This window comes from Falco biarmicus, chromosome 11 (assembly GCF_023638135.1).
Source record: "Falco biarmicus isolate bFalBia1 chromosome 11, bFalBia1.pri, whole genome shotgun sequence".
In the NCBI taxonomy this organism is placed as follows: Eukaryota; Metazoa; Chordata; class Aves; order Falconiformes; family Falconidae; genus Falco; species Falco biarmicus.
The window spans coordinates 34,545,521-34,558,378 of record NC_079298.1 but is presented as its reverse complement, the minus strand read 5'-3'; the positions used below and the strand labels follow the sequence as shown (position 1 = coordinate 34,558,378).

The following is a 12,858-nucleotide window of genomic DNA, read 5'->3' as shown; positions in this document are numbered from 1 at the left end:
GAAGGGCCAGTGTATATAACTCAACTGGATGAGTCACATCGGTACACAAACCCAGCCCATACGTGAAGCGCAAAAGCAGTAAGAGTGATGGGTGAAGTTACAGCTTCAGGGAGACGTCTACATGCTCTTGCTCGGAGTGAGCACCAGAGCATGTGTTATGTAAATGCACGCGGCTGCGCAACTCACTCCCCTGCCTCCCGTTTCTGTGTGCAGCGGATGAACAGCTCTCCTCCAAAAGCAGCTTGGAAGTGCTCTAAAAGCAGAGATCCGTGGGTGATCCAGGCTGTGTTACAGAGAATGCCACGGCCCGTTTGCAGCGACTTCTCAAGTTCCATCCCACAGACAAAACACGCTGGCTCAAACCAGAAAGTGCGTTCATTGCAGCCCTGTTTCCCTGCCAAATTTTCTTCTTCCTGATGCAAACATTCTGGAGGTCACCGCTCTTACGCTCTCATGCTTCCCAGGTCAATCGGATTTTATTCTGAGTGTTCGCTTCCACTGCTGATGAGAAAAGGCAAGCAGAGACCTCAGGTGCCGGTCCCAGCAGCTGGGGACGCTGGCAGGTCCTGCAGACCAGAGCCCCAGGACCAGCTTTGGGGCCAGGTGTCCCTGGTGCAGGATGGGGGACAATCCGGTCTGCTTCCTGGGGGCTGCGCTCACCTGCAAGGCTGAGCTTCTTGCAGTCACTCCGGGTTAGCACGATGGCACTTCCATACCCTGCAGGCATCACTGAAAGTAATTCCTGACATCTGAAATAACTCATCCCTTAAACCCACCTTTTACTGCCTCCTAGGTATAACGCATTTGGTTGGAAAAAAAATATTGCAGGCATAAATTAGATGAGCCAGGGGTTGAAGGAAGGGAAAATGAGTAACAGAAGACGTATTTTTTATGCTAAGGAAAAAATGTGTATGTTTGGTTTCACATCAGAAGTGAAAGGGGTTTTTTCCTGCACTGTTATTCTCCTTTGATGCAATTTTTAACATAATGTGTGATAAGACTGTAAGTCCAAGTATTCTGCTCTGCTGCTGAACTGAAATAAGGTTTCAATTTCTAAGTTCCTAATCATAACTAAGATGGATTTTTTTCCATTTGAAGTTTATGGACACAGAATTAAAAGTGGCTTTTTTTCAAGGCTGTAGTGAAATCACAGTTATGAAATTACCAATGAACTTCTGGAGAGCCCAAGACACTTCAAATGATTGAACAAGTTAGAGCTAGGGGGGCTTCTTTACGACAAATTTGATTTCAGCAGAGGAAGAGCGACTCCAGCCCTGGCCAACAGACACTCTGCTCCAAAATGAGAAAACCTGCACCTGGACCTGCAGCACCGCACGGTCCCAGCAGCGTCAGCTCAATTTTGGTGCACGTCCACTTGTTGCTCCCGCCACAGATGTTTCAGACCACAAGCCTTTGGTGACTCCAGCATTTTCCTCTTAGATCTACTGGTCATAGCTGACTCTTAGTCTTACTCACCATACAGTAGTGGGAGAAAAATATTCGCACATTTTCTCTCAGAATGATGCCCTTGCATTCCGAATTCCCTGCACATGACAGACCGCTCCTGGTTTTCAGCAAGCAGCAGGAAGAGGCCAGCAGCTACTTGATCTGGACAGGTGTGGACGAACTTCCCTCCTTCACCTGCTTTTTAAGAAATACGAGATGAAAGGCAGCAAAGACCCACCACCACCCCCCCCGTACTGTAGTTAGCCGTGGTGGCTCTTAATGGGACAGCACAAAAAATCTGGCAAAAAGCCCAGAGCAAAATGTATCAGCAGGAATAAAAATGGATTGATGTGCCGGCCCCACGCACTGAGCTGCCCAAAAATGTTGTAGCTTTGACATCCAAACCAAAAAGAGTAACAAGCAAAACCGTGACTTTCCTGCTTGAGAGCTGTCCCACCACGTTCCACATACCATCGAGCTGTTCCACCATCTCTTCACAACAGAAGTGAAAATACCATGTAAATGATCAAAATAAACTGTCTGAAAACAGTAGGTGCCAAATATAGTTCTATTTTTTATTGTCTGATAATACTGTGATAATATAAACTGTATAAAGCATGATAAAACACTTCCATAAAACAGAGTAAGTACATATTATAAAATAAAATTTAAAAATATTATGTTAACAGAAGGAAAAATAAACATTAAAAGAAAATATTACAATAAAATAATGGTACCAGTTTGCTGCTGTATTCCAAAATTTATTGAAAATTATTAAATTATACAGCACTAAGAACTTAATTTCTCTCGATTTTAAACATGCACTAACTCAAACAGAAATAAAATCTGTGGATCAATACAGAAAATGGTACTAATCACATAACTTTGCATGTAGATTTAAGGAGGGATGAATCAATGGCTGTTAAAAGAAATGCATTATAATTACTTCCCTTTGCACGGGCTTACAGATTTTAGCAATTAAAATAGCTCAGTAACTCACAATAAAAGGAATAGCCACTGAATTAGCAATAAACTCTGGTAAATGAGCAGTTATTGTAAAAATTGTCAGAAAACTATCAAACAAAAGATGAACTACACTTCAGCCTCTGCGCAAAGTGATGGCATTCATTGCGACCATGGTCTTTGGGCTTGCTAGGGTCCTGGCAGCCCGACCAGAAACAGGGGGTGACATCTGAACCCTATTAATGGCAACAGAAACCTTGAGACTGACATTCCACTTACAGACCTTGAAGAGAAACACACGTACCTTCCGACCACGACACTGCAAATGAGCCTCCTTAAAACATGCTGCGCTTTCACCACGATGATAATCTCAGTGCAAGGAGCACTTTTCTTCTCCACCTGCTGTGGAGCGTTGGACAAGGGACCTGTAGGGCAGCTGGGGATGTGTTTTTCCCCTCTCACCTCAGCAAACACCTCCATCTGCTCTTTTGCATTAACTCCCAGAGGCAGCAATCTCACCTTGAACTAAACTATTTGGCCCCCACTATCTTCTTCAAACTCAGAGCAAGCTGCTAAAGGAACAACTGCCAGGACTGCTAGATGTGTTCACTAAGGGTTAATCCCACAAACTTTACAAAAATGAAACAAGCCAGCCAAGTGCCCCAACAATGCGTGGCTCCTGACTCCTGCACACTTACCAACTACATCATTTCAAAGGAGGCTGGAAGTTTTCGGAGGCACGACTGCATTTTTCAATGCATTTACAGAGTTATCTCAATCCTTGTTGAGATGGTACTAAAATAATCTATGTCTGTGCACGGTCTTTAATTATTCAATGTACTAAAAATACATTTATTTAAAAATAGCCCTGAAGACATGAACTACTTCACATTCTTACCTAGGAACATTTTATCTATCCCCAGTAAACATTGCCACTGTCCCTTTGCAGAAATGTGATGCTTTTAATCATGATCAAATGCAAAATCACTTTTAATTTCTCTATAAACATTCTGGTCAGAAACACATGAATTAACTATAATTTAACACATGGGTGATACTAGCTCAGGAATTCAAGCAATGTAATTTTGTGGAATAAATGTGGAAAATATAAGAGGTTGGACTGTTTGCTGAGTGGATACACAGTTCTTAAATAGTAGTAGAAAAAGTGGAGTTCAGCTTCTGTGAAAATATTTGAGATCAAAAGATTCAAGAGCAGATTCTTTTAGCATCAGCCACAAAAGCTCTACTAGCATTAATAACCAGCTGAGGATCCTACTTGTAATATCAAAGATGTATAAACCACATTTTTTTGATCCCTGTTTGGTAACAAAGTTTGGGTGTTTTTTTTAAAGAGACACCACTCAGGCAAGAGAAGTTAAATTAGAAACACAGCTTGATGATGGAGCTCTGGTAAGGCCAACATAGCCAATGGTTACTAACGAGCAAAACCTCTTCCAGTATTGTAAAATCAACCTTAAGAGAGCTAGTAAGCAGCCAAGCAGCTAATATACCAGGGAGCTCCTGTTCCCTAGCAGTAGTTAGCAATTATTGACTTCAAACCAAAGTCAGAGGAAATCTCATTGATAGAAAGTAGAGTATCATACACCTGGACCAAGCCCAGGTATACCTATTGTCTCTATTACTACAGTTTTTTCTATTGTGTTTCTAATTCCATCTTAAGTTTCAAGATATGCCCAGTATACATCAATTACAAATCAGACAATTGCCCCACTATGAGAAACCAGTGTATAAAATTTTGTAAAAAAAACCCAAACACTGAACCCAATGACCATAGACTAAACCCACTAATTCCATAGTTTTTAAAATAAGGATATCAGCATACTGAAATGTTTTCAGTGTCTTTAGTTTAAAAAAAACAAAACCAAACAAGTACAAAATTATATTGAAACTTAAAAATTCACAAGAAAATGGTTTTGGGAGTTTTGCACAGCCCTGATCGGGAGCAGTGATGCTCTGATAATGTCTTTTGCTTCCAGTTATAAAGACAGAACCAGTTTCTTGAAGGAGTGGGACCTAGGACACATCCTCTACGTATGGTTGTTGTTAAGATTGTTCTTGTTAAAGAATCTCCTTGCTTCAACACTGCTAAGAGACACGGAGCAGCGAGATGGATTCTCTTTCCTGTATTCGATGCTTTCCATCATAGCTTGCTTGATCACCTGGAAAACGGTGAACAACGTGTCATTCAGGGAAATAATTAACATCTTAATGATTTATTAACAGAAAAGAGCCCTTTAGATATGAACTACTGTTGCTCATACTTTTAGCACTGCTCCATCACTGAACAACGGGATTGCTGAGTATTATTATGAATACTACTTGATTGTACAAACCACTGATTTAAATGTAGTTAATAAAGATATGATGGGATACCACTAACGTCAAAGAAGTCACACATGAATATACACCATTTAAACCAAATCCTAAAGAAATTCTGAATGGTAAACCAACACTGAGAAAATCCATACTTAAAGGATATAGGAAATAATTATTATCTTGAGAAAGGTTAAATGTCCACTTTTGGCTCCCTTGTCCTGAAGTAACAAGATTTCTTTACTATGCTGAGAAAAAAAAAAAAAAATCACTTCTTTATCTGGGATGATCATTTACACTTGTGAACATGACAAGTCGCTCTATGGATGCTGGGATCATGGTGTTGTGTTACAGCTAGTACCAGTTGAAAATAACCATTACCGAGTTAGTTGATAAAGAAATTTCCAGAGATCTTTACAGAAAATTGCCAAGTTGTTTTTTGGTTTTTTTTCCAGTTAGAAAATCATCATGCATAAAGAACTGAGTATACAATCCTGAACATAATGTCTCCATCCCACACAGTCACCTTTGCTCAGCTACCCTGCAGGGCTTTTGATGGTAAAAACAGCAAAACCAAACAGAGACCAAATTAGAAAAGAATATGTATTGGAATGGATCCTAACAAGCACAGGCTCACACATTATGAAAAGCACACATGCTACGCTCTAATAGTTCCTCTGTTTGGAAGGTGGTGACATTATTACATCAAGCTTAGCCCCAGAAATACCATTTAGACTTTTTTTTTTTTTTTTTTTTTTTTAATCTCCACCAGAAAGCACCTCTGGCCTTTTCAGCAGCATATTTGCTTAGTGGTTTATTATTGACAGAGGATCACATACGGCAATACTCCCTACAACACTGGTGTTTCAGTACTTCAGAAACAGAGGTCAAGTGAAAAGACTAAATTCTCTTCACCTAATTCTTTGTGTGTCACCCAATTCTCTTCAGGTAACTCCAGCCACCGTATTACCTACAGCGACTGGATCCCCCACTCCTTCCCAGGCTGGAAGGATGCAAGTTGACCATGGCACAGTTTGTGCATGCTGCTTCTACTCAAGCTCATGAAGAACCTACCTGGGGTATACTCACTCCAGCCCTCATTAAAATAAAGCAGATTTCTTCCACTGGCTATAATGGGTTTTGATCCGGCCTCAACTTTGAGAATAGCAAGGGGCACAGCTAAGCGCGGGAGGTACTCTGTATGTCATAATCATCAGGTAAACACTGAAGTAACCCCCTGTACCTTCTGTATGGCACGTTTAGGGCCTTGCTCTTATCTTACTTATCTTACTCACATCACCTACCTTCCCTTAACAACCTAGACCTTTCAAGCCCCTTCCACACTGGCATACATACATCTATGTTATTGAGGGTGTTGAACTCCATTAGATCATGAAGCCTCTTGAAAGCCTCGTTGGGATACTGGAAGTTGAAGGTAGAGAATGGTGTATTTGGATCATCAAAGATGTCAAAGTCTGCAAAATCCTTCTCTTCCTGTGTTTCTCTTGGAATGCCTGCATACAGATCAATACAAAACCACAATCTAAATGTTAGGTCTGAGGACTTGCTGTCTTATTTTTTAATGGCTCTTTCGAAATCCCCAAACGCTACTGACAGACTTCAGTTATTTCAGAGCTAAAACATTTCAAGTATATAATCACCATGCCATTATAAAGCTTCAAAGGAAGAGCTAGATTTAGCATCAGAAACTCTGCGCTGACCTGGAGCTTTGTACTTCCGGAAGTTGATGTTGGCCAAAACAAAATGGATTATCGTTGGACAGTCCTTCTCCGAAGAGGTATCCTTTGGTTTGAAAACATAGCACTCCTTCATGCCCTCTCGATCAAATACATTTGGGTCTATTTTGGGGAAAGGCAGCTTGTTCATTTTGGCCCATTTTTCCGCAAGCAAAATTTCCTGAAAAGATAACCAAGACTCAGGTGCATATAAGCATTCACTGCAACGTGAGGTTTTATCGTGGAGACACATCACACGCGCTACTAGAAGCGGTTTTAATAACTCGTGCTTCTTTACAGCAGAAGGACTGATCAAGTCAGTCTTTGCATAGATGAACCAGTACGGCAAACTGAGCACCTAATTCAGCCTGCCCAATCTTCCCCATCTGCGCTGATTCACAGGAAGGAAAGAGCTGGCCTGTCACATAAATCTTTGGGTGAATTTACAGAGCCAACAGCCAGAAAAAAACCCATCCTTACTTTTACTTGCAAACTGAGTATCAGTGCTATGGAGACCAATGAGAGTTAATAAACACCAATCCACGTGTTGTTATGTTCAGTCACATCACAGACAGAACAACATTTGAAAGCATGCTAAGGGAAGAAGTAAATCTGGAAAATAGGCTTTTTTTCCTCGTGACAACTCAGTAAACAAAATAATTTGTAAATAATGACTCAAAAGCATGTAATAAGGGCGTGTGAGAGGGAGGAGAGGGAAGGTCAACATCTTTAATCTTGGTTTTGAATGAAATAGGACCCTTCTTTGGGCAACTGTTTTGGATACGCAAGAGATTAAAAGATCGTGGGTGTAAAATGATGAAACAAGAGTCATTGACTTCAGCTGGCTGATTTTCCTATGTATTGGAGTAATAAAAGTATATTAGAGTGCTACCATAGCTACAGGCCAAGTCTTGAACTGGCAATTACTCTTTGTAACGCAAGCAGAACCAATGGGATTGCACAGCCAGTAAACAAAACTGGTTTCTGTCCTTTAGGCCATTAGCATACAGCCTCTGCTTGTGGACTATACTTGCGTATTAGCTGGAGCTATGCCACTCCTTTTACTATACACATATTTGTGCCTCGGAAATAATGAACCAGTCCCTTCAACGCTGGCTTCATGAAAACCTAAGGCATCATTTAATTTTCCCACCATTTTTTCTTGCATAAAAGGATTTTGCCTTTTTTAAATTACAGTTTACAGAAAAACCTTTGGGATACCACTTGACTTCCAGTCAGTCCCTCCATGTTACGGTATGGTCCCCAAAAATAACACAGGTAATTGCAGCTGACGGAGACAGAAAGCTCAATGCATAGGCTAAGAGCAACAGAGCTGACTATACACTGCCTTTTGCACAGACTCACGTGCAGAGCCTTAATGAAGGGAGGAAAAAGATGTTTCAGAGGTGATGGTAATACTGTGTCAGTGAATTTAGCTGATGGGGAAAATAGTCATGACAAAAAAAGAGACAAATTCTTAAACAAATAGAAAATTAAAGGAAGAAACAGATGGTGGGATTCAGTCAATTAAGGAAAAATGAAAGATCTCAGCACTAGTAAGTCTTCTCAGTGCTCTGTTCTTCCAAGTAGTCCCCGAGAGACCCAGAGATTACAGAAGTTACTCCTTTTTATTCTCCTGAATCTTGTACTTGTTCTTCTTTGCATTTGACAACACTGATCTAGAGTTCATTTTGCTACTGCTGTCATTTTCTAACATTGTTTGGAGGTTTTGTCCCTTGATAGCAAGAAGAAGAAAAAAAATAGTCTTGTTTGTTCTAATTACAATCTGTCTGTAAAGCAACAAAGGATGCCAGTTGTTTCTCAAACAGGCATGTTTTCTTGGTTTCCTTAATAATTATTTTTGAAAGTCCACTTGGGTTTCAGATAAATATTGCCTCCTTTTTTTGACAACCTCACAATAGTTTCCTAAGTGCTGCTGCTTCTGCATCAGCTACCAACGTGATCCAACCTTAACCCTTCCTGCTGGAGCTGTCTGGATACAGGGCTGGCCCAGGCTGTACTGACTGACAGCTGTGCTTTCCACGCCTGTACAGAAAACAGCCACGTCATTTAATCTGTATTTTTCTGCTGTTGCTTTGTTCTGGCCTGAATGGATTTAGGAATCCTACTTACACCAGTTCTGGGATTATCATAGTGAGATGTAAATGAACAGTTAGCCCCATTTCCAAAATGTTACATATTTAACAATACCACCGTGACTGAGACACACTTCTGCAAGATGATGACAGAAAACCATACATGCACATCACAGCATCACAGAGGAGAACAGCTGTACAGACCTAGAGCACTAGCACAATGGTAATATTACTTACTTAATTGTTTAATACTGACATAAAATAAAACTCTGCAATTAAGCATGAAGGCAAGACTTCCATAAAAACAAAAAAGCTACTACTTCAAAACAATTGTATTAGCCTCCTTTGTGTCAGTGGTCTCATGTGAGTCATGTAAACAGGAACTGAGGCAGAACGTAATATTCCTCCTTGACGTGGAAACAAATTGCTCCAATGCTGTTACTACAATAGCACTAAGGCCTTCTGGAACCATGAAATGTGCAACCAAACCGGCTGGAAGAATAAAACTGAGACAGCTTATATTTATGAACACAAAGAATGGAATGGCCTGTCTTACTTACTTTGAAAGGAGGACTGGAATCACTTGGCCTTGCTGAAAAATCAAAAGAGATGATGAGATCAACACCTCTTTGAGGTCTTAAGATAAGTGGGTATGGCAGGTTAAATGTAAGCCCACTGTCCACTATATGAATCTTTTTGCTCTTCACATCTAGTGGCTCATATATCCTCTCAAACTCATCAGGATCTGCGCAGAACAAACGAAAACAAAACAAAACAGGAACACAGGAGTTAAGAACTGAAGTTTTGATGGGCTTTCCAGTGTTTCCCCAAGTACTGAAGATTCCACAGAATTTAAAATGTACAGTATCCCAGCTAAACATACCACGAACTCATGTGTAACCTTAACACTCAACAGCAGCAAAATGAGATGAAAAAACCAGAGCTGGAAGGGACCTCAGTGAAGTCACAGGTCAAGTACACAAACGTCCTGTCCCCAGGCAGAAGCTGAGGTGGCTCGAGGCAAAACTGAAGGGGTCAAATGCCCAGGTTTGACCCTAGCCTTCCCACCCTTACCCATCATCCCAAACAACCCATACATAAAGGAAAGCGTTTATGGGATGTTAAGGAGACAGATTCCTACAACCCATGCCCAAACCTCTTCCCCAGGTTCCTTCCCAGCTCCTCTTCCCCAAATAACTGAAATTTGCCTAAAAATCCTTAACATGGCTCTGCTCTTGTGTGATGCTTGTCTGTGTCTGCTTCTGTCCAGTAAAATTAGGACTTTCAAGTCCTTTTTTCAGCCTACACCAAACCTCATGACATCATACTCACTACTAGGCTAGGAACAAAAATAAACTAACTCATATCTGTATCTGAAATTTAAGCACTGGGCAGAATTACATGGAAGTGCCTTACCACTATTACTGTCATGGTATAGTATAAAATAGTCTATCTCTAACGCCCAAACGGAGGGCTGAAGAAGATGTTGTTTCCCCTTTAACCCAAATACTCCCTGGGTGCAGCTCAGGAAAAAACAAGCAATTTTTCCTAAGTGTCTTTGCACTTACCCAAGTCTCTGGGTGCTGCTAAATGATCCCTGAAGTACTTAAAACTTTCCTCGTGACAGTAATTTCTTGCTTTAAATCTTAAAAATATTTCCAGTGCATGTTTTTGCCTTTTAACTAAAAACTAATGCTCATATCTGTAGAGGGCAGTGTAATCTAAGGAATGCTGGATAGAATGATATAATTATTTCTTGTATAATTAAACCTTCTAGCACCTACTTATTGGCAATGGAAGAAATCTGAAAAAGATATTTTAACGTGAAGTAAACCCATCAAAAATAATTCAAACTCTAGTACCTATCATTCCAGGATCCATGAGAAAAATACACTGTTATGAGCAGCAAAAAGATTCTCAGAGCTCATATTTTGACCTTTTATTTTTTGTTATTACTTGAGGGCACTTTGATAAGAAATGAGGCACCAGTTTCCTAATATTTGCTTTGATTTCTAAGGGAGAAAACATTTTCAAATCATTGCCTGTTGCTAAAGGGCTAAGTGTGTTTACAGACCTATCTTAGAACCAGATATAATTCATAACCATGGATTAGCATAAATCAATGAAAACATGTCTATCAAATTAATCATTTTAAAAACACTGGTAAAAAACTGCACTTACTACAGATCCTTTTAGCACAAGTAGACCAGTTTTGTTTTCCTCCCCTTTTTTAATGTCAACATTTCAAATATAATTTAACCCATGTTCTCAATAGGATTTCTAAAAATAGCAGAAACATTTCTGTTTAAGTTTTGTATTATCTTATTTTACAAAATTTGAATTTTAAAGTCAACAGTGATCCTTTAAACAACAGTACCACCTCTCATAATGTTTGTGATAGGTATGCTACTGCATACACAAACTTCCTATGACAAAGGCATCGAAGAACAAGACAGTTCCTATTGCTTACAGCCTTCATGACTCTATAATCAAATTTATCATAATAATCGTATGATATTTGAAATGATAAAATATCATAATGCCATCAATAAATATATAATGACCACACAGATTGTTTTTATTAGTTGTGGTTCTTCTGTAATTACAGAAAAAACTGCAAGTTGAATTTCTCCTTTTTATTATAATTCCTCTTAGATGTACATTTCTAATCTTTGAACTGAGAAGAAAAGTCCCAAAATGCAACTTGTGTCCATGTTACAGGGTCAGAATTCAAAAGCAATGAAGACAATCTGGTTATTTTCATGACGTGACCTTAAAGGCAGACTGAGCGTGTGAGCCGAGTTGATGCACACAGGGTCTGGAGCCAGGGCCAGAGGCAGCACACGGCACTGGGCGAGACAAGGAGAGCAGGCAGGACCGACTGCCACTCAGGACCTGCAGGTGAGCCTGCCATTGCTCCTGGGAGAGATGTAACGTACAGTAAGTATCCCTGACGGTAAAAGAAGTGCCACCTGCTCTATAACCTGTGTGGTGTTATGCTGAAGGGCTGGAAAAGAAAGTTTAGGGATTTTTGTACTTTACAACACATGAATCCAGGAGAATCATTCCATATACTCTGGCAGCCCTGCTAAGTCAGTCCATTGTTATTCATCAAACGGTATGAAGACTGGATGAAGTATTTATCCTCCGAGAGCCTGGGACATGAATTTTCAGTCCGTGCAGACTGCTTTTATGAAAGATGCATCTGTATTACGAGAAGTCCATCAAACAGCAAACTGGGAGAAGCATGACTACAGCTCTGTGTGAAGCTAGCGCAGTACGCCTACCTGATTTGCAGTAACTGGATACACAAATGGATATTAAGAATTGTTTGGAAATAAGAAAGAGCATGTTCTAGAGACCAGACTTTGTCACAGACAGCAGCTTCAATGGAAGTATGGGAGATGAAAAGGGCATTTGCTGCTGACATGCATCCACTGTAACAGTTTCCATAAATACTGAAATAAGGAAGCAGAGCTTATGAGTTATTTTTTCCCTATTGTTATTCACTCTGCATTTTCTCAAGTGATTCTGGTGTGTCATAACATCAAGGCACAGAACAGAACTCTGAGTTCACAATGACATCAGTCAAGGGGTGTAAAGTTTTAAAGCTTATTTGAGATCAATTAATAAAATGCTCAGCATAAATCGAACCTGTAGCAAAGTGAAGCCAAGCATTTGACTTTCTGATCGAGCAGCTGAGATCCCGTCTGCATGCACTGCAGGCCCTAAATTGAATCCGCAGTAATGACTGCAGCATCTGCTTAGGTCTGCCACAGTTCATCCTCTGCAGCGCGACCCAGTGGGTCTACAGAAGGTTCAAGACAACTGGAGATGTAAAGTATTATTGGTATCCTTTCCGATTCATTTACTTCTCCTTTGGAGTGTCTGGTAATAAAGAGAAAGTAAGTCCTAAAGCAATTCAGACTTCTCTCTGTACTCAAGCAGACAGGTAAACTGCTAGTGGTAGGAATAAATATGCAAAGTTTAAATGCATCCAGTGCCTTGGCAATACACAATTATTTTAGATTTACACCAAAGTTTCCTGTCTACTCCTCTGGGCTCCTAGGCTCGTACATACGTTAGCAAAATTCACAGCATTAAAATGTGGATACACTTATCACACTACTGAATGACTACATGTTATATTAACTACTGAAATTTCATGGGCTTTTTAACAGTTCTTGACCATAATATTGCAACCACTCATACCTGTTAGACTCAAGTTGTTAGTTCAGGTTTACAAGTGTGGGCTTCAGGTAACACTAAAACGATTGGAGTTA

The 12,858-nt window shown here is 40.1% G+C and overlaps 1 protein-coding gene across 2 annotated transcripts in view; it reads right to left on the bottom strand.

Moving 5' to 3' along the window:
- Positions 1-1,995: 1,995 nt before the first annotated feature.
- Positions 1,996-12,858, bottom strand: part of PLA2G4A (phospholipase A2 group IVA) — an 86,057-nt gene continuing 75,194 nt past the window's right edge. For both annotated transcript variants that reach the window (XM_056355907.1, XM_056355908.1), the window contains 4 exons: positions 9,136-9,320; positions 6,465-6,660; positions 6,100-6,257; positions 1,996-4,589 (listed from right to left, as the gene is read on the bottom strand). In XM_056355907.1, the coding sequence (XP_056211882.1) occupies positions 4,458-4,589; positions 6,100-6,257; positions 6,465-6,660; positions 9,136-9,320 (671 nt within the window). In that variant the 3' untranslated portion in view covers positions 1,996-4,457. The remainder of the gene's footprint in view (positions 4,590-6,099; positions 6,258-6,464; positions 6,661-9,135; positions 9,321-12,858) is intronic.